The sequence below is a fragment of the Prunus dulcis genome, chromosome 6 (assembly GCF_902201215.1).
Source record: "Prunus dulcis chromosome 6, ALMONDv2, whole genome shotgun sequence".
Lineage (NCBI taxonomy): Eukaryota > Viridiplantae > Streptophyta > Magnoliopsida > Rosales > Rosaceae > Prunus > Prunus dulcis.
The window spans coordinates 25639640-25662939 of record NC_047655.1 but is presented as its reverse complement, the minus strand read 5'-3'; the positions used below and the strand labels follow the sequence as shown (position 1 = coordinate 25662939).

Genomic DNA, 23300 nt, shown 5'->3' with positions numbered 1-23300 from the left:
AATATACGTCTACCACTATAGCCACCGGGACATGCACTAATTTCACTGAGCTGGTTGATTTAAAATCTGAGACTAGGACCATATGGGTCGTTGTTGGGGACAAGAAGAAGGTGAAGTCACTCAACAAAGATTAGTGATTTTGTATTCGTCCTGTACCATGAATCTCAGTAGTGGGGACCAACCAATCCTCCAATGACTAGCCACACTTGGGAATTTTTTATAGCTTCCAAATTTCTTTGTTCCCTGGAAGTCTAGTCAGTGTGGGTCCTGATGATGAATATTTGATAAGTGCTTAAGAAAACAAAAATTAAACAAATGAAAGGAAAGCTTCATGGAGTTGATAGAGAATCAATTAAGGCTTCTCTAGTCTAGACCACCTTTTGTTTAATCCCAGACAAACCCAAGTGCTGCCTTGGAGTCACACGGCAACATCTGTCTATGTCAAAATATGGGGCACGAAAAGTTCCTTGTTCTTTATTTGTTCTTATTTTTGGTCCTGAAATGTTCTATAAAAAAGCCCACATGAGAAACAAGACAGCCCGAAGTTGGAAGAACCAAGCAAAAACAAGCAAACAAAGTCCAAGGCTCCAAGCCCACAAAACTAAATTCACACAAATTGCCATAATTATAGGGATTAAATTAATTAATTTACTGGGCTATAGTAAATACAAGTAATTGATCTGACTGATATTGCCCGCGTGACACTCTCAAAGAAATGAACTTGCCAAGCAATTCCCATCAACAAGCACTAGTTTCCCAAAACTCACACAATCACATGTAAGAGGATAATACAAAATCCCAAAATCACAGCCTAATTAGTAATTAATTTTCACGCGGCTACCCCTAACACACTTTGTTTCATTCTAAACCCTATATAAAACCCTCAATGTTTACACCACATTGCATTCTTTCTTGTCGTTCAAGCATTCTATTCATTCACAAATCAATCACTTTCTGCTCTCTCTCTCTCTCTCTCTCTCTCATTCTAATTCTCTAGAATTAGCTCTAGAAATTAGCCATGTCTAAATGCGTCGGCATTATTTTAAGCACCATTGGTACACTAGTTGTTCTTGGAGCCATCAGTGGTTTTATATCCTATCTTGTTTTCAATGGTCGTACTAAACACATCAGGTACGAGGTGTTCGATGCCTCCTTCACCCAGTTTGAGTTGGCCAACAACAACATCACTCTCCAATACAACCTAGCCATCAATGCATCCGCTACAAACCCTAACAAGAAAGGTGCCTACCACTTTGAGCAGGTTATGACCGTTGCATATTTCGGGTCTAAGAATAACATTTTGTCAGCCAGCACTTTTGAGCGGTTCGATCTACCCCACAACAGAGTGGCTTATTTGGCTACATCGGAGAACCAGGCGTTGCGGCTGGATCTTACGGCCGATGAGGTTTCGAAGCTGAGGAGCGCTACGGTTTTCGATATGTTGTGGGTCGCCAGTGGTAGAAGTTCGACCAAGCTTGGTAGAAGACATGCGCATTTTAATTACAAAGCCATCTGCTATTTGAGGGTCCCTTTGATCTCCGACGGAAAATTTTCTCAACGTTTTAACGTTACCCTGTGCACTGTCCACAAACATTAATAGGGTTTCATGTTTTATTAGTTAATAATTTTATGTTTAATTGTTGGCTTTAATTTCGTGTTATTGTTCTTTCGTACGTTGTAATAATGGTAATGGCATTGGCTATGTAGACTCGGATTATGTTTGGAGTTTGCTTATCAAATCAATAAAGAAAGTATTATTTTATTTATTTCTGTATATTCATATAATTCTATATCTATCATAAGTATAAGAACGATCTTTTCTTTCTTTTGTTAAAATAATAGGAAATCGATTCCACCAACCAACCCTTGGGTTAATTTCAAGACCTTATGATTTTTTATTTTTTATTTGGAGCAAGTTACATTAATTTGACAAGTTTTAAATTTTGGTCTCACCCAAGCCATTTAGATTCTTATACTTTGAATATTTTAGTAATACGAACTCTCACACTAGACAAAATTAAGATGAAATAATCCTCTACACAAGGAGAATGATAGAGTCACCGTAACGAGAAATGAGAATACTGAGAAATCTTTTTTTAAAGACCATTCTTATTTAGAGGGACGATAACATATTAAACTCACAAACACTATATAGATGCTACAATGTTTATTATTGATTTATTAATGGCCAATATAAGGTTGGCTGATTGAATATAATTGCCACGATTGTAGGGCTTAAATTTTGATACAATTAATTTACTAGTCTATATAGTAATTAGTAATTGATCTCAAATCTTCAATCACATCCGCTTTGATATTCTTAAAAGAAGGAACTTGCGAAGTAATTAATTCCCAGCACTCAATTTTAATTAACTTTAATAAAACTTATAAGCCAAGCACTAGTTTCCCTAGTTTCGACCTAAACTTGTAAGATCACAAAACGAAATCCCGAAATTACTGCTCCCATTTTCAAACCCTGTATTCATTTTTGAATTGCCATCTCACATCTTTTAAAAACCCTCTGGCTATTCATTTACAAATTACTTGGTCCTCTTTCTTTATTTTCTCTTTAGAAATTCACGACCATGGTAAGGTGCATCGTCCTAATTTTGATCGTGACTTCTGCTCTACTTGTTGCCGGAGCTGCCCATGGTATGATCATGTATTTCTTACATTTCGATGGCCGGAGTGAACTCCTCAAGTATCAAGTGAAATATATCTGGTTGGTCACGCACAACCTCACCAGAAACGACACCGTCCTCCAGTACTACGTAGCCGTCAACGGAACGGTCGAAAACCCTAACAGAAAATGCGCCTACGTAATTAACCATGCTGACGGCGTCCTTTATTCCGCGATCAACCAGACTAATAATTTGATGCTCCAAAGAACAAACGAAACTTATTTTAGTAACGATTTCAATGTAGGCCCCAAGAGAGTGAAGCTATTTAATACATGGTTTTTCAAGGGGGAGACGCAGGTGGCTCTTGGGGCAGATGAGGTTTCCAAGTTAAAGAATAGTACGAGTTTTGACCTCATTTTCAGGTTGTATGTCAACTGTTATACTAGGATTGGTGCAAGGACGAGGCGTTACATGCACCTTGTTTCATGCTATTTGAAGGTCCCTTTCCTCAGTTCCATTCAGTCGGTTGCTCAAAATTTTAACGCTACTGGCTGTGATCTAGACCAAATAATTATGATAAAGTAAAGAGTGCTGCTATTTATACTACATCGAAGTGGTCATTAGAGCTAGTTTCGTTCGTGTTTAGTTTTAGTTTTTCTCTTTTCGTGTTCTTAGGGCTAGAATAATCGTCGTCGGCCGGCAGTAGATTGGAAGTTTTATGTTTAGGGTTTGGTACTTCTCTAATCAATAAAGAATAAGTTTCTCTATGTCTTCATTTTATTTAATTGTACTACGTATATGATCATTTTCATCTTCTTTTTTTGTTTTTTTCGTACTTTCAAATTTCTATGTGCTTGCTTCCCTGTGTTTTATTTTTAATGCATGGCTGGTTGAATTTACAAGTTTTAATATCTTCAGTTCTCTTGGTTTCTTTTCTTCACGTTGTGAAGCCCACGCTTATTATAAGAACAGAGGATTTCAAAAGTGTTGCTTTAATCGTTAAAAGTGCAGCATAAGCAAACGAACGAGCAGCACTCTGGCCTCTAATTTTTTTTCTTTCTTTTCTATTTTCTGTTTTCCTTAAAATATGAAAATGAAAACTAATAAGGCAAACCAGAGCAGGATTTGTATGCTTTGACCATCCAGACCAATCAGCAAAAGAAACATATTGCTCTACTCTACAAATCTGATATTAGCATGGTTTAAATGTTTTTTTAGGTACATCTGTGAGAGTTTACAGAAACGTTTAGACCGTGCAGATCAATCTGGCATATATGAAAAAACAAAAAATTGTTACTCTGATTAGTTTGAACTCGGTCCAAGCTTTTGGGCTGCGACAGAGATGGGGGATTGCTTTTCTTTACCAAATTAAGGTAACGAAATGCGTTCACGGCATCATATCTTCCCCAACCAATATAATTCTCTTCAGGACTGAGTTGCACATGAAGACCCCATATTGATGCTTCAAGGTTGTTCTATCATTCAACCTTTGCCACACCTCCAGCAGGCATGCTGCTTTCTGCAACTCTCTCCCTCACAAACCTGGAAAGAATCACATTACCAGAAAAACAGGTAGAGCAAAGCATTAATCACCACACCAACAGTGAATGAAATTTTGGTAGCTTGTCCATAAACATAGTTTCTAGCCAACAAAATACCCAAATATTTCCAAGAAGTACCTGGCCAATTTGTCTCGCGATGACTGCAAGATGTATATTGAGAGAATAAAAGAAAGCATCAGACCTGTTGAATGCATGAAGAAATTTAGTAGCAATGGTGTCAGAAAGGCTCCACATTTGTAGGCCGCCTCTCATCAAATTTATACATATATCATTAGGTTGTCCATCTTGAGAGCCAAAGAAACTGTATGTTCTCTAAACTGTTTGTTTGAAGGCAAGGCTTGCAGGAAGATAGGGAATGATAAACTGTTTGTTTGATCAAGCACAGATTTTTACCTGATCCAAACAGTACATAAAATCCGGAAGTCACGTCTATCTCTGATTGCTCCTGCCTGCATGCAGACAACAAAATAATGTCACATTTCACAGAGTGCAAAATTTGGAATCCTAAGATTTATGCAAATCATAACTAAAAGAAAAGTGAAGTGATGCTGACCATGTATATCTGACCAGCACATGCTTTGGCCAGTGCTGAGGATCCCAAAATTGTTTACGAATGTCTGGATGGATTTCTACATCTGCCCAGGACAAAATGTTATAAAAACTCCTCAAGCAAGGGCGAAAATAACTCTTACAACTATATGTGCTTTTTTCTTTTCCAAAGATGATAGTTAAAACTTATATCTGCACCAATGAAATCGAGGAGTCTTATTCCTCTGTCCATTAAGGACTGACCCACAGAAATTTTAACTCACCAAAAACAAAATAAAGAGCCTAAATTACAACACAACACAAGCCCTTCAAAAGGGCCTGCTGGAATCGCTATGGAAAGCAAACCATTGAACTAGATTAAGAAATGAGCAAAATGGAATTACATACAGTGGTGAGGCATATCCACAACTTTAGCAGTGACACCATGCAAATCACTTCCTGAGTACCTCTGCATTGCACACAAATTGATCACAATAACAGATTAGCCAATAAAAGATACAGATAATAACTTCTTTCTTTTCCATATAGATTCCTAAATTTACAGAATCAATGTTTGTATCTCAATGAAACAATATTGTCCAGGGAGCCCATATTTTCCATTTTCTCAAAAGATGATGGCATGGTAAATATGTTGAAATGCTCATAAACCATGACTTACCAAATGGACGTCAATCATTGGAACCTCAGAACTCTTACGATTTATCACAAAAAGCCATGGGATTAAAAACTTTTCTCTCCCAACTTGAAACGATCTGCATGAGAATAACTATTTCTGTAAGCATGATTTTGAGCAAAGGCAAAAGACATGTTTGTAACAACAAATTTCCAAAGACCATAAGTTAGATATCCAACCACTACCCAGATAACCTAATTCAGGAGCAGACAGACAATCTAAGGCTATGGCTCCAGGAAGCATCTCTTGTATCTCAATAAAATAAAGAACAAGTATTAATTGATTCTTAAGAGACCCTAAGAGTTGGCATGTAAATTGTCAAGGATATCTTTGAAAAAACATGTTTGCTATCACATGACTAGCCTGTCAAAGGAAATTTAACGAACAATTGCTATTAATTGTAAAATTATGGACTTGCGATTTTTCACATTCAATAAACCAAATGCAAAAGCAAATTCAGCTGCCAACCTCAAAACTTGAAATTCTTAAATTACATAAACTATCTCAATTGTGAAACACTTGACCTTTACCTATAGGTAGCTTAGCTGATTCTCATTATTAGCAATCCAATACTGATAATAGAATAAAAGAAAATAAATTCGAAGCATAAGGCCGGTAGTTTCAGCCTTTACTTGTACTCACAGTTTGTAGGCATCAGCACCCGTGTAACCCATCGGCTTCACTATAGGAATCAACACCTACAAATTTATACACCAGAAAAACAAATAAAAACGCTAACCATTGCAAACCAAACAGACAAAGAAAACCCTAATTGAGAAATACAAAAAAAAAAAAAAAATGAAGGGCAGGCAGGTTGAGGTTACCTCACGATTCACAGCAAAGATTGGGCAATGTCGACCGATCATGTCGTGCCATTCAGTTTTCATCTGAAACCATCAAATTCAACAAAACCCATTAGATTTTGAGCCATAATTGAGTAAAATACTTCACAGAGAGAGACTGAGAAAGTACGGACAGAGTGGTAAAGACCCGTCTTGCTCATGGGGACGATGTCACCTGGCCTGTAAGCATCAGATATACAGGACATGGACAAAGACAAAAGAAGGATCAGAAACAGCGAGACAATTGATCTCCCTCCAGTTCTCTCCATCCTGTATTTTCTATCACTCACTCAGAGCTTTCACTCGATCTTCTTAAAGTTTGTCTGAGTTGAAGACTCGAGGTTGCAGATGAGCAAGTAGTCTCCGGGCAGAAATGTGAACAATATATCATTCGGACTGGACTTTGGAGCATTTGGGTTAAGGGCCCAAAACAGAAAGGAAAGTTATATGAAGGCCGGGTTGTATAAAATAAGCCTGAAATATGTGAGCCGACTTTTGGCCCAAACATAAACTATGACCTCGTTTGGTGACCTAGTTTGAGTTGAGTCCAAGCCAGTTCTTACGAGTCTCATTCACCCATCTAGGTGGAACGTGTAAGATACAATATGTTGAATTACTATACAATTTGATAAATTTACTTGTACCATACCAACAGTTAAAACTCTTATTCATTTTAATTAAAATAATCCAATCTAGTTCTACCCATATATATATATATATATGCCCTTTTTTCTTCTTCTTCGTATTTGTCATATTTATGAGCTTTTTATTTTAACAAGTATTCATTGTTAATGCTTTGTTCATTTTGGTCATTTTATGGTGGTGTTCATAGAATATAATCAAAATTTGTTTTATTTATGGCATAGAAGTCATCAAGTGGGTGGGGGTGGAGTCTTTGAAAGTAACCTCCACACTTTGATATTCCCTCTAACTTTACTTTGGATAACTTTCCCATTTGGGAATTGGACCAAATGGCTTTAAAAAGAATAATAAATGCATAGTTTGGATCTCCATTGTATATTCCCTATTCTTCTCAAGAATCCCTCTTCTATCCCTATGTCGACTTCTTTTGTGGGACATTCTACACTATAGTTGAGTTGCGCCTCTTGCCTCCTCCTTCAACCCCTACATCTCATCATGCTTTAGGGTCATTAGCTAGCTAATTGGGAATTTACACTAATCACCTCAGGAAATAAATTAATGACATTCTATCATGTGGTTTAATTATATAATGCCCCTAATAGAGAACAAAACGATCAATTGAATAACCTTGTTGTATTATTGATAACGATTATGTTGTAATCAATGTTTCCGTTTAATGAAATTTCATCTTTTCGACAAATAAAACAAGATATAAAATGAGGGTTTCTTGTTAGTTTATAATTCATAATGATCCATTCACCTAATACAAACAAAAGAAAATTTCCTTTTTGTGTAATTATACGTATCCTATTAAGCAAAATTATTTACGTAAATGTACATAAACGTGGGATTTCATATTTGGTATTTAGCATTTCTTATCATTTTATCCCTTTGACCAAAATAATTCAGAAACGTCTGCATAAGGAAATTATAATAAGAAAAGAAAATGACCGAGAAAGATAAGATGATGACATGAATTTGAGTATTTATGGTAATAATATAAAAACCTCTTATTATGCAAAATTGAAGATAAAATCATATCTTAAAAATTGAAAAGGCCGGTTGACCAAGACAATGTGATCGCCCTTTCAATCAAATTCAATCCCCATTCTCGTACACTAAACTAGTTTGAAATATCGCTTTGTTAAAAAAGAAAAGATAACCATAGCTATCGGACTGTAAAGGGAAGGAGGTGTAGAGTAGGTGGTGCTCAAATACAGCCCTGGCCCATTGTTAAAACTTGGAGGGTAAAACGTTGACGTTTCGCGCCTGAAATGGTAAAATTGGAAATAGGGAAACACATTGACGCAAGAGAACGGAAAGAGGTGGGAACGGAAAAAAAGAGAGAGACGGACAAAGAAAACAAAACAACGACAGATGCGTTTTTATGTTTTATAGTTTGGCTGAAAACAAAATCCCCCCAATTTAAAAAAAAAAACCTCAAAAAACATAAAATCGACAACCCACTTACTCACCACTTGGGATCTTTTCATCTGAAAAAAAAACCAACCATCTCCCCAATCGCAAATTTAAGTCGTTTCATTCCAATTACCCTGCCGTTTTGCTCAACCGTCCGTATCAATCTGCACAATCTGATCGCCAGAGATAAAAGTTCCATATCGAATAAGCGCCGTCGATTTCCAATTCGAGTCTTCGTCTTCACCGTCGTCATCATGGTTTTACGGTCAAGCGGCGTGAGGAAGTTTAATTCGGTTTGTTTGTGATTCACGGTAATTCGGTTATTTCATGGGTGATCTTCGGGAAGATTGGTCGTCTGAACTAAACGGCGCCGTTGTGGAGGAGAGGCCGTCCTCGGCATCGTCGTTGTCATCATCAACTTCGTTGCTGTTTTCATCCAATCCGGCGTCGGCGGCGGCCGCGGCCGGTATTAGCGCCGAGTACTGGAAGAAAGCCGAGGAAGCGACGCAGGGGGTCATAGCTCAGGTTCAGCCTACTGACGTGTCCGAGAGGAGAAGGAAGGCGGTCATTGATTACGTTCAGAGGCTCATTAGAGGTTGTCTTGGTTGCGAGGTCCGTCTTTTTACATATACATACGCATTACGTATATATATACGCATGTGAATGAATCATAGTATTGAAGTTGAATTTAGTGTTCTACGATGTGTTGGGACTGCAAAGGACGTTTTCTTGTTTGAGAATTACAGAAAACTTGGTGATTAAAGCCCCTAAAATTTGGTTATTTCCGTCAAGTCTAGCTTTAGCTACACAAAGGTTGGACCTTGAGTTTAGTTTATGACTAGTGTAGTTCATTGGTTCAATTGGTCTAACATGCTTTCTATGATTAGCTGGGTATTTTACTTCAATCCCAATTTTGCTGGTCCTGCATGAATTTATATATCTAATATTTTATGTGTTAGCTAAGCTATGCAACTCTGTTTATAATTTTACTTTGAGCAAGTTGGGTACTTTCATATGTAATTTCTCGTCAAATCATTTGATTTGTCCTCCCAACTCCACATTTTGCTTTTCGACAACAAATGTGTGATATTACAGGGAGGGTTAGAGGGTTTAACCATGTGCGGCATATTTTGATTTTGTACTCAAATTGTGGCAGGTGTTCCCATTTGGGTCTGTACCTCTAAAGACCTATCTGCCTGATGGAGATATTGATTTGACCGCTTTTGGTGGTATAAATGTTGAGGAGGCGCTGGCCAATGACGTCTGCTCTGTCCTAGAAAGGGAAGTTCAAAATGGAACTGCTGAGTTTATGGTGAAAGATGTCCAATTAATTCGGGCAGAGGTTTTTAGCTTTTACCCCTGTACTTTATTAAAGATCATTGGTTGAGTCAAACAGATGTTGTATTCGTATGGAAAGAAATTGATGATAGGTATAAGTTACAACTTAGGATTAATGCCATCATGTATGTCCAGTAAGTTTATGTTTCGAGTGCTAGTATGTTGTGTAACTTTCTTTTCCTAACTCAAATTTTGATTTTCCTTGGTAAAGAATATGAGGGTTTCTTGTGGCAGGTTAAGCTTGTAAAGTGCCTTGTGCAAAATATTGTGGTTGATATTTCCTTCAATCAGTTAGGAGGGCTATGCACACTATGCTTTCTTGAGCAGGTAATGCACACTATGCTTTCTTGAGCAGGTAATCTTTCATACAAAGCTGAACTGAAAATGAAGTTTGATTTGTTTAATACGAATTGAATGGGTTACCAGATTTATACAAAGGGATGCTTTCACTGGAAGCTCTGCTTTGCCTAGTGCAATGTCTCTTTCTAGACTTCTGTAGAAAGTATATGCTGATTTATGCCTTATAACTGATAACCTTGAAGGATCTTCAATCGGTACTCTTTTGAGTGTTGGCCACCCTCTTCTATCCTTTTTCAAGCCATTTTATAATTTTTTTTTTTGGTCTTATGGAATTTACTTGTGCTTTTTTCTTCCCTAATAATATCCACGATGCTGTATAGGTTGATCGCCTCATTGGCAAAGACCATCTCTTTAAGCGCAGTATCATACTGATCAAGGCGTGGTGCTATTATGAGAGCCGGATTCTTGGTGCCCATCATGGTTTGATTTCGACATATGCTTTGGAGACTTTGGTCCTGTATATCTTCCATCTCTTCCATGCATCTTTGAATGGTCCTCTAGCGGTGGGTGCTCTAATGAATTAGCACTAGCATGCTCCATATCTCTATGACATAAATTTAACTTCTTGTTCAATGTTCTATAGGTCCTATACAAATTCTTGGACTACTTTAGTAAATTTGATTGGGACAATTATTGCATCAGCTTGAGTGGTCCGGTTCGCATATCTTCACTTCCAGAACTCTTGGGTGAGCAACATATTTTTGCATTGGCGACATGCTGTATGAGCGTATGTGTTTAATTGAGATTATTTGCGGTCCTTTTTGCAGTTGAGACACCAGAGAATGGTGGAAATGATCTATTACTTAGTAATGATTTTCTCAAGGAGTGTGTGCAAATGTTCTCAGTTCCGTCAAGAGGATATGAGACAAACTATAGAACATTTCCACCAAAGCATTTTAACATAGTTGATCCACTTAAAGACAATAACAATCTTGGCCGAAGTGTGAGTAAAGGTGAACTACGTTTCCCTATAGACCTCTTCTCCTTTTTTTCTTTCTTTCTGTATTTTCATTAGTTGATGAAACCCTGTATTCCTAATTACAGGAAACTTTTACCGAATAAGAAGTGCTTTCACATATGGTGCTCGTAAATTAGGGCGCATCCTTTCTCAGACAGAAGATAACATAGATGATGAGATCCGAAAGTTTTTCGCAAACACATTGGATAGACATGGAGGTGGACAAAGGCCTGATGTCCAAGATCTTGTCCCATTGTCCAGATATGATGGTTATGGTTCTGTGTCGTTATTTGCAGGTACAGAGTCACAAGATCAGATCAATTATGAATCAGAATCTGCCTATTCAAGTGGCATGATTGGGGAATGTGGGTTAAATAGCGAGGGATCATGGAATGGTGAAGTTACAAATGTTCAGATACCTGGTCAATGTGTGAATGGACCACATGAAAGCGGTATGAAGGTGGCATCCCCAACAATGTTCTCGGAAGATGACAGTTCCTCAAATGGAATTGCTGTTTCGGAATACCGTCTTATGGGGGATGCAAAAGACCTTGCTACCTCCAGATTTCAAGGTCTTACAATTTCAAGTGATGCTCAAAATCCTTCTCCTTCCAATGGCGAAGTGAGTATATCTCCTTTAGGTAAAGCCCATCATGCACCTCACCTCTATTTCTCTCACTCATCAACTGGAAATGGGGACATTAGCAATGGAAATCAAGATCAGCAACTGCCAGAAAGCTTTGGTTCGGCTGATAATTGGGTTGGTAACCAGGATGAGAATCAGTTGGGTTGTAATCAGGAGGTTTTGTCTCTTGTTGGATCTAAGCACCATCTGTCACGGTTGAGTTCTATTGTGGGTTCCTCTGAAGACTTCCATCCTAGTTATTCTGGTTATCCAATGTCAAGTAGTACTGCTGGAAGTCCGAAACCTTCCAACTCTTTGACAGATCTCAGTGGGGATCATGATAGTCACTTATGTAGTCTAAACTATGGTCGTTGGTGCTACGAATATGAGCTAAATGCTGCAATTCCTCCCATGGTGGCACCTCCAGTGCATTCACAGTTTCAGAGCAAGAAACCATGGGATGTAATTCGACAGTCAGTGCAGCGCAGACCAAATGCATTTTCCCAGATGAATGCCAATGGTATTGTCCCTAGACCAGCGTTCTATCCTATGAACCCACCAATGTTACCTAATAGTGCAGGCTTTGGTGTAGAGGAAATGCCAAAGCCACGAGGAACCGGAACATACTTTCCTAATACGGTATACTCATTCTAAGCCTCTGAAACTTCTGGTTCTTAAAATCATAATTTATTTTTAGGTGCAGATTTCTGTCAATCTTGTGGTAGTTTGTAGTTTCTCTTTCCAGGTAAATGTTTCAGTCGCTGGGCCTTGTTATCTGAAGTGTTTTTATGCTTTAAATTTTGCAGAACCATTTCAGAGATAAGCCCATGATAACAAGGGGAAGAAATCAAGCACCGGTCAGGTCTCCTCGTAACAATAGCCATTCTATGACACCAAATCCAGAGAATCATATGTCTGAGAGAAACAGTCGTGATCTACCACAAGTACAAATGTCTCATCATAAAGGTGGGGGAAAATCTGTGTCTTCAGATAGCCCCTCTGGTTCCCCTAGGAAGAAAGTACACCCTCATACCAATGGTTCAATGCATCCCTCCGAGCAAGTTGTAGAATTTGGGTCAACTGGGCATGCCCCATCAGAGGCACCTGGGAGTGGCAGGCATACCAACGCTGGCTCATCAGTCAGTCAAAACTCGAGTGCTAGCCATGGATCACCAGGGATGCAGTGGACAAAAGCTGAATTGGGTGCTGATGAAAATAGGTATGGTTTTCATTGTGGTTTCTCTGAATATTTATCTATCACTAATGAGCACAGATAGGACTCTGGTTAAGCGTTTCTTGTTTGGACATGTAGGATTGCCGCACAATCATACCGTTTGAAAGATGAAGATGATTTCCCGCCATTATCAATCTGACTGCAGCACGAGTGATGATCTATTTATATGGTTGGTCGGATGAAAGATTTACAGGAATTGCTAACATACTGGCTTGAGCCTGAACTTTCGGCGCTTATATGGCTCGGCCGCAACTTTTTTGGAAGCGTTTACATATGGAGTTGTTTTTTTCTTCCTTTGTTTTTCGATAGACGTCACATATGGAGTTAGATATGATGTTTGTTGGACGCCATTTGTACATTTCAACTAATAATTGTTACACCCTTTAAAACCTTGATAGCTGTGCTTTGCACACCGAGTAGTTTCATGTATAGGTTGTTTGACTACAATCCTTTTCCCCAGGTTTTGTTCCCACCGTTGCCCCTCTGGGTAATTGTACGAACACTGTTGGAAGTATTGTTGCTGATGTTTGATGTAACTTTATATTCACAATCTTCATTTTTGGGTTATGCCTTTTAGATGGCTCATTATTTCCTTTTAATCTGCTCGTAGCAGATATGCACAATCATAGTAGGACCTTCCAGCTAGTTTTACACACAAAATCATGATTGATTCTTTTGACAAATTTAGGACCTTCCAGCTAATATGCTTAATGCGCGGGCCATGTAAATGTTTGGGTGATGCAAGGGGCAAATTGTGTTGGTGAAGGCCACCCATCCCTCCACAATTTCTCTTCTTTTTCATTCATTTTTCGTCCTTGGACATGGCTACTTCAACATAATTTGAAATTTCTATTTTCTACTATGCTGTTTTTCTTTTCTACAAGACAAGTATACAATTAAACATAAGATGAGATCATACACCCTATTTTCTTTCAACTGTAGATGATTAGCTTGAGAGGAGGAAGGAAACCATCTCCAAAGACTTACTTGCCATTTGATGTAGCATATCCAAAAGATATCTTTCTTTTTTTTTAATTTTAAAAAAATACAAACAATATTATACTTTAATCTAATCTAAATTACAGGGAGGGGAATTTGAACTCGAGTGCAGAGTGGGGAGCACATCCACTCTAGTCAACTTGGTTAAGCTTATATCTCCATCCAGAAGATATCTTAATTGTATTGTTTTATGCAACCTGTATTATTATAACTTCATCTAATGCCTAATTGTGTCACAACAAATTTGGGCAATTGTCTCAGCACACATGCTCCATAGTATTTTATTTCCTTAAAAAATGAATTATTGCACTAATCCACAATAAAATACAAAATGGGTTATTAACAACTAACAAGTAAGATCAAACCAATACTTAGAAATTAGTCACAATTCACACATGGGACAAAACCTATGATGTCAACAAATATTTTACTCCTCAAATTCAAATTTGAGGGCACACCTGTATGCATACAGAGAACGGATAAGAATTAAAAAAAAAAAGGTGAGGAGACTCTTTCAAACTGATGTAAATGTTCAATCAAATTGGAAAACTTGAAAACGAAAGTTTGCTATTTTGTCAACCAGATCACTAATTAGTATCTCAGCTATTTTTTTTATAAAAAAACTGGTTTAATTCTTAATTAGTAGGTAAGCATTGCATAGCCACATGTTTAGGATCAGCAAGCTCCACCCGAGGAAATTAAAAATAAAAAAAAATAAAAGAGGAAAGGGTAAGCACCAGATGAGGTATTTATTGTGACTGAGTGAAAATAATAAAGCCTCAAATTGAAGTCCTGGCATCTGAGTTCTGAATCTTCTGTGTGCAGTTTTCCATCACAGAAGAACCTAGACTTCCCCTTCCCAATACAATCACTGACTTTTTATTGATCATAAACAATTTAACCAACGCTGTCAGCAATAATGTTACTGTGTTTTGGAGTTTGGACTTCTTCCAATATCGTCACCTCCGTTATATGGGGACCCCAAACAAAAAACAAAATAAGAAGGAGAAAAAAAACTAAAAGTCCTACCTATTTTCTTTTATAATGAATCATCCCAATATTCTCACCACCACCACCTTTTTTCTCTAAGCATATTGTTTTTGATTGCAGAATTTGCAGGGTGCCCATATCTTTCCAAGCTCGAAAGTCTCTCTCAAACTCATCAATTCCAACTTTTTTCCCTAATTCTGATTCATATTTTTTAGGGTGGCTTTTACATCCACAAATGGTACCATCAAAGTGTAGCCACAGATTCTTCAAGTTTAGGATTAATAACGCAGTTTCATGCCAAAGTCCTACATATGATCATTTGATATTCTAAACTTTTTGTGGAAATTAATCCTCCTCCACAAGCTTATTTTCTTTCAAGTTCTAGTCCATTAGTTGACAAAATATTATTCCCTCTTCCCTACCACCACATCCACCTCTTAACAGTTTCCTCCATTTATTCTGTCCTTTTCTGAAACTAAATCTTGATTAGAATTGGATATATCTCATCTTTCTTTTTCTCTCTCTGTATTTAATTTCCTTGGTTCAACTTCATCTTTCACACAAATGGTTGCTAAGAACTACGAGTGTTCACGTGGGGTTGTGGAAATGGCTTGGATTATGCTTAGTGTTGATTACTCGAGGCTTTTCTGGTTGCTGTTCCGGGTCTTCTCCTATGAAAACCATGAGGGAAAGCCTCGGATCTTCTAGCACGCGCCACAGAATCTTTCATACACATCCCATATAAGTATTGTTGAATTATTAGTTTATAATTATTAGGTTTTATACGTAGTATATAATCAAAGTGAAAAAGCTAGCCGGGACTTGTTTGGTCGGAGAGTTTCCGAGGTTGCTTGGATTCTCAGCCATGAACACCACCCGGTTGGGAAGGACGTGTGCCGATGGAGGCAAGCCACAGTTGCCTGCATACGTTGAAACGGATCCATCTGGTCGCTATGGACGTGTAAGTTTGATCTCTTCGTATTATTATTATATAAAATCTGTAAATGAAGTCACTTTTGTTGCATGTAAATTGCATCATTACATGCAGGGAAAATTACCCAATTTTGGATAATATCTTTCAAGAAGCATCCTTAATTCGATCTTTCTAGTTTTAATTCAAACTTGATACCATCAACTATGAAAATAATTTTTCTGATTTTTCTACGCTTGGCAAATTTGTTAGGACAAAATTCACATTTTTCGTCAACTAATATGACAAAAATGTAAATTTGGATCATATTGAATAGAAAAATATAATCTTGAGCTATTTGGAGCATTTTTCCTGTTGTGCTGGTCAACCTTCATTTGTGAAATGGTATTAATTTGATTTAAAATGAAAAAAAAAAAAAAAAGGTGTCATCCAAGATTCACTTTTAATATTTAATTAGCCCAATTGGATGAATGTGTACAATAAACCTGTCCGGCATGCCAATTTGTGCGGCATGAAGATCAGACACTTTCCACTCATACAGAGCGGCTCAATGGAGCCGAGCTAGCTAGCCATAGGCTCCTCCCAGACTTTTCTTAACAGCCATGCATGCATACCAAGCTTAGAATTATAATTGGTTTTAATGATAATTAGTGAGATCATGAGGACTAATTAAGAGGGCCTTGTGGTCTTAATTACTGTGTCATAAGCAGTTCAGGGAAATGCTTGGCAAAGGAGCCATGAAGACAGTTTACAAGGCATTTGATGAGGTCCTGGGAATGGAGGTGGCTTGGAACCAAGTCAAGCTCAAAGATGTCTTTGGTTCGCCAGACGAACTTCAGCGTCTCTACTCGGAGGTGCACCTCCTCAAGAACCTCAACCATGACTCCATCATCCAATACTACATGTCTTGGATCGACGCCAATCGGAGAACCTTCAACTTCATCACCGAAATGTTCACCTCCGGCACCCTCAGAGAGTAATGAACCACAACTTACAACTATAATATATATTAGCATGGAACACTCAAAAAGAATGTACGTGTTAAAGGTAGTTGAATGCTAGAACATGTTATGAGTTGTAAACTCAAATGTCTTAAATTCAAATCCTCGTACTTGAAAAAAGAAACCAAACTAACTGAAAAACTGTTTGATTAATGAGGAATGTTGTGGAACTTGAAACAGGTACAGACAGAAGTACCAGCGAATGAATATTGGAGCAGTGAAAAATTGGGCTCGGCAGATCTTGCGTGGACTTGCCTATCTGCACAAACTTGATCCACCTGTGATTCACAGAGACCTTAAGTGTGACAACATCTTTGTTAATGGCCATCTTGGGCAAGTCAAGATTGGTGATTTGGGTTTGGCAGCTGTTCTTCGTGGTTCCCATCATGCTCACAGTGTCATAGGCAATGATCTCCAACTCTCTCTAGTTAAGTGAATCTGATCTTCCTAATTTTCAATTTTAATATGCTTCTCTTTTCATCAGGTACACCGGAATTTATGGCACCCGAATTATACGAGGAGGAATATAATGAGCTAGTAGACATATACGCCTTTGGCATGTGTGTGCTGGAAATGCTCACTTCAGAATATCCATATAGCGAGTGCTCAAATCCTGCCCAAATTTACAAGAAAGTGACTTCAGTAAGTTTGGTGGTCACTTCAGTATGTGACACTTCATTTTTGGTCATTTACCATGTCTAATTATTGTGACTTCTTTTGTTTGCAGGGGAAGCTACCAAACGCGTTCTACAAGATTGAAGATTTGGAGGCGCAACGATTTGTAGGGAAGTGTTTGGAAAATGCCTCAAAGAGGTTGCCAGCACATGAGCTCTTGCTTGACCCTTTTCTAGCCTCTGATGATAGAGAGCTGCTGTCCACCCCAAGAATCCCATTTCAAAATTTGATGCCTAATGATGATTCAGCAGTGGTGGAGGAGTTGGAGGAGGAGGAGGAGGAGGAAGAGGAAGAGGAGCTACCTTTGGACTTGGGGGTTGATTTGAAAAGAAGCACAAACATGATCATTACTGGGAAAATGAATCCAGAGGATGATACAATTTTTCTCAAAGTTCAGATTTCGGACCGGGATGGTACTCCCTCTCTCAACCCTTTTGCATATATGACTAATTGATCATGCAAATTGAGGAGATCCTTAAAAATTCATAATCCATACTTTATGGTCTAAATTGTTATTTGCACATTGTTGATGATGGTGGTTTCTTAACAGGGCAAAATGCTAGGAACATATACTTTCCCTTTGACATTGTGAACGACACTGCAATTGCTGTAGCAACGGAGATGGTGAAAGAGTTAGAAATCAGTGACTGGGAACCTTCGGAGATCGCGGAGATGATAGAAAAAGAGATATCTTCTTTAATTCCAGGTCATAAGAAATGGGGCACACCCCAGGATTATCATGCTCATCAGCACAGCTTTAACTATGAAGATGAAGATGATGATCATGATCATGGTCACCATCCTTTCTACTCTTTCTCCTCCTGTTCTTCCTCCCAAAACTCTCTCCATGCTTTCAGCTCTCACTGTAAGACCCAATTCCATTGTGGGAAGAACATTTCTAATGACCAAGATTGGCTTCAAGGTATGTTCATTAAAAGGGACTTCCTCCAACTAGTCTTTGCTTGTCTTTGACTGCATTTGGTCTAATATTTTGTCAATGCAGGTGATCTGTTTATCAATGATGATGCAAGTTCTCAGAGCTCCTTCAGCTCCTGCAACGACTCCAACATAAACTACTTCTCAGGCACTGAAGTTGACCACCATGACTTAATCTCTTGCTTTGGAAAGAGCCACAAATCTAGATTTTGTCCTTCAGAAAGCAGGGCTGCAAATTGCTACAAACACTGCAATTCACAGCTGCATCATCAGAGACCTCATGAATTAAATCATCCTCTTTGTCATCATCAAAGGAAACTACCCAGGATTCAATCGCTCATCGACGTGCGAAGCCAATTGTTGCACCGGTCACTGGTGGAGGAGATCAACAAGAGGCGGTTGTTTAATACTGTTGGGGCTGTGGAGAACATTGGATTTCAAACACCAGGAAGCTAGCTGCGGTGGTTCCTTGGTTGGCAAGTAGCAAGTTTCTTGACACTTGCTTTGTAGTAGTGTGTGTAAGTAATGCTTGTATAAATGTTGAGCCTGAAGAAAATTTTTAAGGTTCATAGTGAGAATATGCAGACTATGATTTTTATGAGCCTGCAACATTAATGCCGCAGAGTAAACTTCTATTTTGTGTAAATATTGTGCTCCTATTTACTAAGTTCAAAAAAATTAGAGATATAAACTAAAAGAAAAGTCATAATCATATGATAGCCTGCCTTGCAACTCATATTGAACGTCTCACCTTATGTTGCAGTCAGCACCATGTAGACGTGAAATCTCATCTTCTAGAACAAATTGAGGAAAGTGTTGTTTGAAAAGTGAAGCATAATTTAGTTTTGTTGGTTATGCAAGGCATTGCAAACATGTTTGAGTTCCCACATTGGAACAATAGAGTTCTTTGGAAGTCTTTATAGGACTTACTCTTGGACATAGAATAGCTTGTATTGGCTATGCAAGTGGCTTAATTGAGTGGATTGTGGGTATGGCTTAAGGTTAAATGCCTAGTTAGTTGGGTCAATGCTTAAGAATAACATATGGTATAAAAATTATATTAAAACATCAAATAGAGGAAGAAGATTAATATCTACTTTGGATATATTGCAAATTAATATCCATAAGGTACAAACCAATGCAACTAGGAGGGTCCTTTTTTGTTATTAATTTTTTAATTAAATAGTATAGCCAAACGGCTATACTTCAATTTTTTAATTTAAAAAATAGTATAGCCGGGCGGCTATACCTACTTTGACACGTGGCTTAAAACGATAGAGGTTCTTCTTTATTTATTTTTTTAAAACAGTACAGCCGCTCGGCTATACTCCATGCTTTTTTCTATTTAAAAATAGTATAGCCGCACGGCTATACTCAGGTGCGAAATATTTCTTAAAAGACATGGGTTGGCACGTGGCGCCTAATGGCTGGACGCATTTTTATATTTAAAAATAGTATAGCCGCACGGCTATACTCAGCTTTGAAATTTTAAAAAAAAAGACATGTGTTGACACGCGGGGCATAATCGCTGGAGGTCTTTTTTTATACTAAAAAATAGTATAACCGCAGGGCTATACCCAGTTTTGAAATTTTTTTAAGAAAGACATGTGTTGACATGTGGCTCCAAATGGTTGGGGGACCTTTTTTATATTAAAAAATAGTATAGCCGCAAGGCTGTACTTAGCTTTGAAATTTTTAAAAAAGACATGTGTTGTCACGTGGCTCCAAATGGATGGGGGCCTTTTTTATATTAAAAAATAGTATAGCCGCACGGCTATTCTTAGCTTTGAAATTTTTTAAAAACACATGTGTTGACACGTGGCTCCAAACGGTAGGGGGACCTTTTTTATATTTAAAAATAGTACAGCCGCACGGCTATATTCAGTTTTTTATAAAAAGAAAAAAAATTATACATATATATATACATATTTTCCAACAAACCATTCGTGTTCTATACACGCCTGCGTCTTCTTTAAAAAGCAAATATACAATAGTAGTATTGTATGTGTACGTACGTATTTCGAATTTTTATACACATATTTTTTACAAAATTTTCAGTAACACATAGAAATTCAAATAAAAACCCATTAGATAATTATTTAAATTAAAATTTTCACGTACTTTTTACAAAAATTTTAGTAACACAAACAAATTCACGTAGTATAGAAATAATTCTGAAATATTATTGAATAAGAATAACAAATGCTATAAAAATTATATTAAAACATCAAATAGAGGAAGATTAATATTTACTTTGGATATATTGAAAACTAATATCCATAAGCTACAAACCAATGCAACTAGGAGGGTCCTTTTTTGTTATTAATTGTTTAATTAAATAGTATAGCTGTGAGGCTATTCTTAAATTTTTTAATTTTAAAAAAATAGTATAGCCGGCCGGCTATACCTATTTTTGGCACGTTGCTTTAAACGATAGAGGTTCTTCTTTATTATTATTTTTAAAACCAGTACAGCGCACGTCTATACGCTATGTTTTTAATTTTTTTTTAAAAAGACGTGCTGACACGTGGCTGGAGTCTTTTTTATATTTAAAAATAGTATAGCCGCACGGCTATACTCAGCTTCGAAATTTTTTAAAAAGACATGTATTAAAACGTGGCTCCAAATGGTTGGTGGACCTTTTTAATTGTAATAACCCAAACCAAAATATCTAGAAATTAGGATTTCTTTATTCTTCCCAAAAGACGATTTTGCCCTCGCATATTTTAATAGAGAAAAAGTTAACTTTTTGATCGAGAAAGAATTTGGCAATTCCGCTTGCGCTGTTGCGTAGAGCACGGCGAAACGAGTCCATAGACATGGAGTAGACCCGAATCGGAGTTGTAACGAAGAAATTACGATCAAAATACCGCGAATGGCAAAATGGTAATTTGATCAAAAAGTCAGATTTTTATCCCTTTTCTCCTTCTCTCTCCTCATTTCTCTCTCCTCTCTCTCTCTCCTCCCGATTCGACCCAGCCAGCGACCTTTCCTCTTTCTCACCGTCGCCACGGCCGCCACACTTGGAGCCGATCTCCGAGACCAGTGCCAAACGAACCGCCACTCACCCGCCGTCCTTCCCCGTGCCGTTGCCGCCCTTGCCGTGGCTGGAGTTTGCCGGAAATCGCCATTTTTGTCGATTTTTCAGTTTGAATTTTGAGCTCCTCGTTCTCCCTCAATTCTCCACCAAATCGATCTAGTAAGGTGTGGTTTCTCATCTATTTTTCGTGTTCTAGCTGATTGATGTATGGGTTTCGATCGATTTTAGCTCTAGAATGTTCTATTTTCGACTTGAAAATCGGTCGAAATCTCAGCCGTCGTGATCGGCCGTTTTCGGTCACTTTTTGGGGTATGTCCAAGAACAAAAGTGACTCCAAATGGGGTGTTTTACCTAGGATAGGAGTTTGGAGTCTTGGTTCGGGGATTTTTCGGCAACCCAAAAATCGATTTGGGCACCCAATCTGCCCGCGCGTGTGGCGGCGAGTGGGCGAGGGTGGTGAAGTGACTCTGTGTAGTTTTGTGATCCTAGTGTCGTCACGAGTGCATAGGATTTCGCGGATCTCGATTCGGAGTCCGTTTGAGCCCCGAACGAATTTTCCATATCGCGCGATCCTTGGGTGCAGTGTCGTCAAATCGTTGGATCGCACTCAATTTTGGATATGTCGGTCTACATGATTTCAGGATCGTGTAGAATTCGACGGATTGCAAATGGAGTCCCGGATACTCCGAAATCGCGAACTCTGGGGCTAGAGTTTGGATTTTAAGCGATAACGCGATTTTGGCCAATCCGACCGTCCGTTTCGGACTAAACTCGCGGAGCATGGTTCCTTCTCTATAAGGAATCTTCAGAGAAGCCCAGATTGGCCATCGGAGACCGTGGACCAACGGGGTCTAGGATCGGCCGGTCTGGTGGTTTATCGCTTATTGCCCGTTTGGCATTGCTTATTTGGGATAATGAGTGATTTTTTTAAAATTTTAAGAAGTCCAACCCGTTTGGTAAACTGTGAGAAAATCACTTATTGTTAAAAATTGCTGCGAGAGAAAGCTATAAAGGAAAGCAGCTAATGAGGTGCTTTCATTTTCTGATTATTCAGGAATCAGTTTCGAAGAGGCGCTGGGTTTAATGATTATGCGGCAATCATTTTCTGATTATGCATAAAACCAATACCAACAACACTTTTAACAAAAATTTTACCAAACGCCAAACTGCTTTATCTCACAGCTGATTTCTCTCACAGCAAATCTGACAGTGATTATTTTCACAGCACAGCAATGCCAAACTGGCCCTTAGTATAGTTTCGAGTCTTTTAAGGCCGTTCTAACTGTCTAAAAAGCTAAAGTGGGCGTAGGAGTGACTCTAAAACGAGTGCACATATTTCTAGGAGTCGGGGCAGGGTGTTTAATTTAATTCTTTTTATTTAGCAGTTTATTAATTTATTATTCAGGCACCAGAGGTCCAGTCAACCCACATGAGGGACATTTGAAGGGTCCAGCTAGCTCGGACCATCCGTGAGTGGACTTTTCTTTTCTAAACAGTTTTTATAATTAACTTTTATATTTGATCTTGAATAAGTGTTACTGCATGGTTTCTGAGCATGAATTGTATCGTAAAATCTCTTTATTTTCATGTTACTTAGTCGAGCAGCAGATTTGAGGATTTTTGATACAGAATTAGTAACTTAGCTCAGATTTACCTGAATACAAAGGATTATCAGATTTTATCAGAGATAGTTATTTTAGAACCACCGTGTACCCATTTGCTTATGGTGATTACCCATAGTTGGACCGATGTCTACGGACATCCGGTCTGATTTCAGTTACGTCAGTGCACTTGACTTTGCCTCACAAGTTTCGGGGACGCTCAGACCGTGAGTGTCAGGATTTGCGGCTCGGCAGACTTGGTGTCCCGAGACCTGCCAGGGTTGCGGCTCGGCTGACTCTGTCC

General features: G+C 38.2%; 4 protein-coding genes across 4 annotated transcripts; 3 read left to right on the top strand and 1 right to left on the bottom strand.

Annotated features, from left to right (window-relative positions):
• The first annotated feature begins 1018 nt into the window (after positions 1-1018).
• LOC117630552 (NDR1/HIN1-like protein 3) lies at positions 1019-1597 on the top strand. The gene has a single exon (XM_034363257.1). The coding sequence runs from the start codon at positions 1019-1021 to the stop codon at positions 1595-1597; it is 579 nt and encodes a 192-aa protein (XP_034219148.1).
• A 2177-nt stretch (positions 1598-3774) lies between these two features.
• LOC117631342 lies at positions 3775-6618 on the bottom strand. The gene is made up of 9 exons (XM_034364441.1): positions 6382-6618; positions 6230-6292; positions 6048-6103; positions 5391-5484; positions 5120-5180; positions 4737-4818; positions 4577-4632; positions 4301-4364; positions 3775-4163 (listed from the first exon to the last, which is right to left on the bottom strand). The coding sequence occupies exons 1-9, from the start codon at positions 6514-6516 to the stop codon at positions 4100-4102; spliced, it is 675 nt and encodes a 224-aa protein (XP_034220332.1). The 5' UTR covers positions 6517-6618; the 3' UTR covers positions 3775-4099.
• Positions 6619-8228: 1610 nt separating this feature from the next.
• Positions 8229-13399, top strand: LOC117631157. Its single transcript, XM_034364147.1, has 9 exons — positions 8229-8920; positions 9465-9650; positions 9881-9973; positions 10327-10509; positions 10590-10692; positions 10774-10959; positions 11051-12228; positions 12396-12808; positions 12902-13399. Exons 1-9 carry the CDS (start codon positions 8636-8638, stop codon positions 12960-12962), a joined length of 2688 nt encoding a protein of 895 aa, XP_034220038.1. The 5' UTR covers positions 8229-8635; the 3' UTR covers positions 12963-13399.
• Positions 13400-14685: 1286 nt separating this feature from the next.
• LOC117633102 (probable serine/threonine-protein kinase WNK5) lies at positions 14686-19001 on the top strand. Its single transcript, XM_034366785.1, has 7 exons — positions 14686-15773; positions 16454-16719; positions 16925-17148; positions 17229-17386; positions 17472-17832; positions 17970-18341; positions 18423-19001. Exons 1-7 carry the CDS (start codon positions 15678-15680, stop codon positions 18809-18811), a joined length of 1866 nt encoding a protein of 621 aa, XP_034222676.1. The 5' UTR covers positions 14686-15677; the 3' UTR covers positions 18812-19001.
• The last annotated feature ends 4299 nt before the right edge of the window (positions 19002-23300 follow it).

Coding starts and splice junctions, on each gene's coding strand:
- LOC117630552 (XM_034363257.1), top strand. CDS start 1,019: ATGTCTAAATGCGTCGGCATTATTTTAAGCACCATTGGTACACTAGTT.
- LOC117631342 (XM_034364441.1), bottom strand. CDS start 6,516: ATGGAGAGAACTGGAGGGAGATCAATTGTCTCGCTGTTTCTGATCCTT. Junction 5,485..6,047: donor GGTGCTGATGCCTACAAACT/GTGAGTACAAGT, acceptor ATTCTCATGCAG/ATCGTTTCAAGTTGGGAGAG. Junction 4,819..5,119: donor TGTGGATATGCCTCACCACT/GTATGTAATTCC, acceptor TGTCCTGGGCAG/ATGTAGAAATCCATCCAGAC.
- LOC117631157 (XM_034364147.1), top strand. CDS start 8,636: ATGGGTGATCTTCGGGAAGATTGGTCGTCTGAACTAAACGGCGCCGTT. Junction 9,974..10,326: donor CACTATGCTTTCTTGAGCAG/GTAATGCACACT, acceptor GATGCTGTATAG/GTTGATCGCCTCATTGGCAA. Junction 10,693..10,773: donor TTCACTTCCAGAACTCTTGG/GTGAGCAACATA, acceptor TCCTTTTTGCAG/TTGAGACACCAGAGAATGGT.
- LOC117633102 (XM_034366785.1), top strand. CDS start 15,678: ATGAACACCACCCGGTTGGGAAGGACGTGTGCCGATGGAGGCAAGCCA. Junction 17,149..17,228: donor TCATGCTCACAGTGTCATAG/GCAATGATCTCC, acceptor TCTTTTCATCAG/GTACACCGGAATTTATGGCA. Junction 17,833..17,969: donor TCAGATTTCGGACCGGGATG/GTACTCCCTCTC, acceptor GTTTCTTAACAG/GGCAAAATGCTAGGAACATA.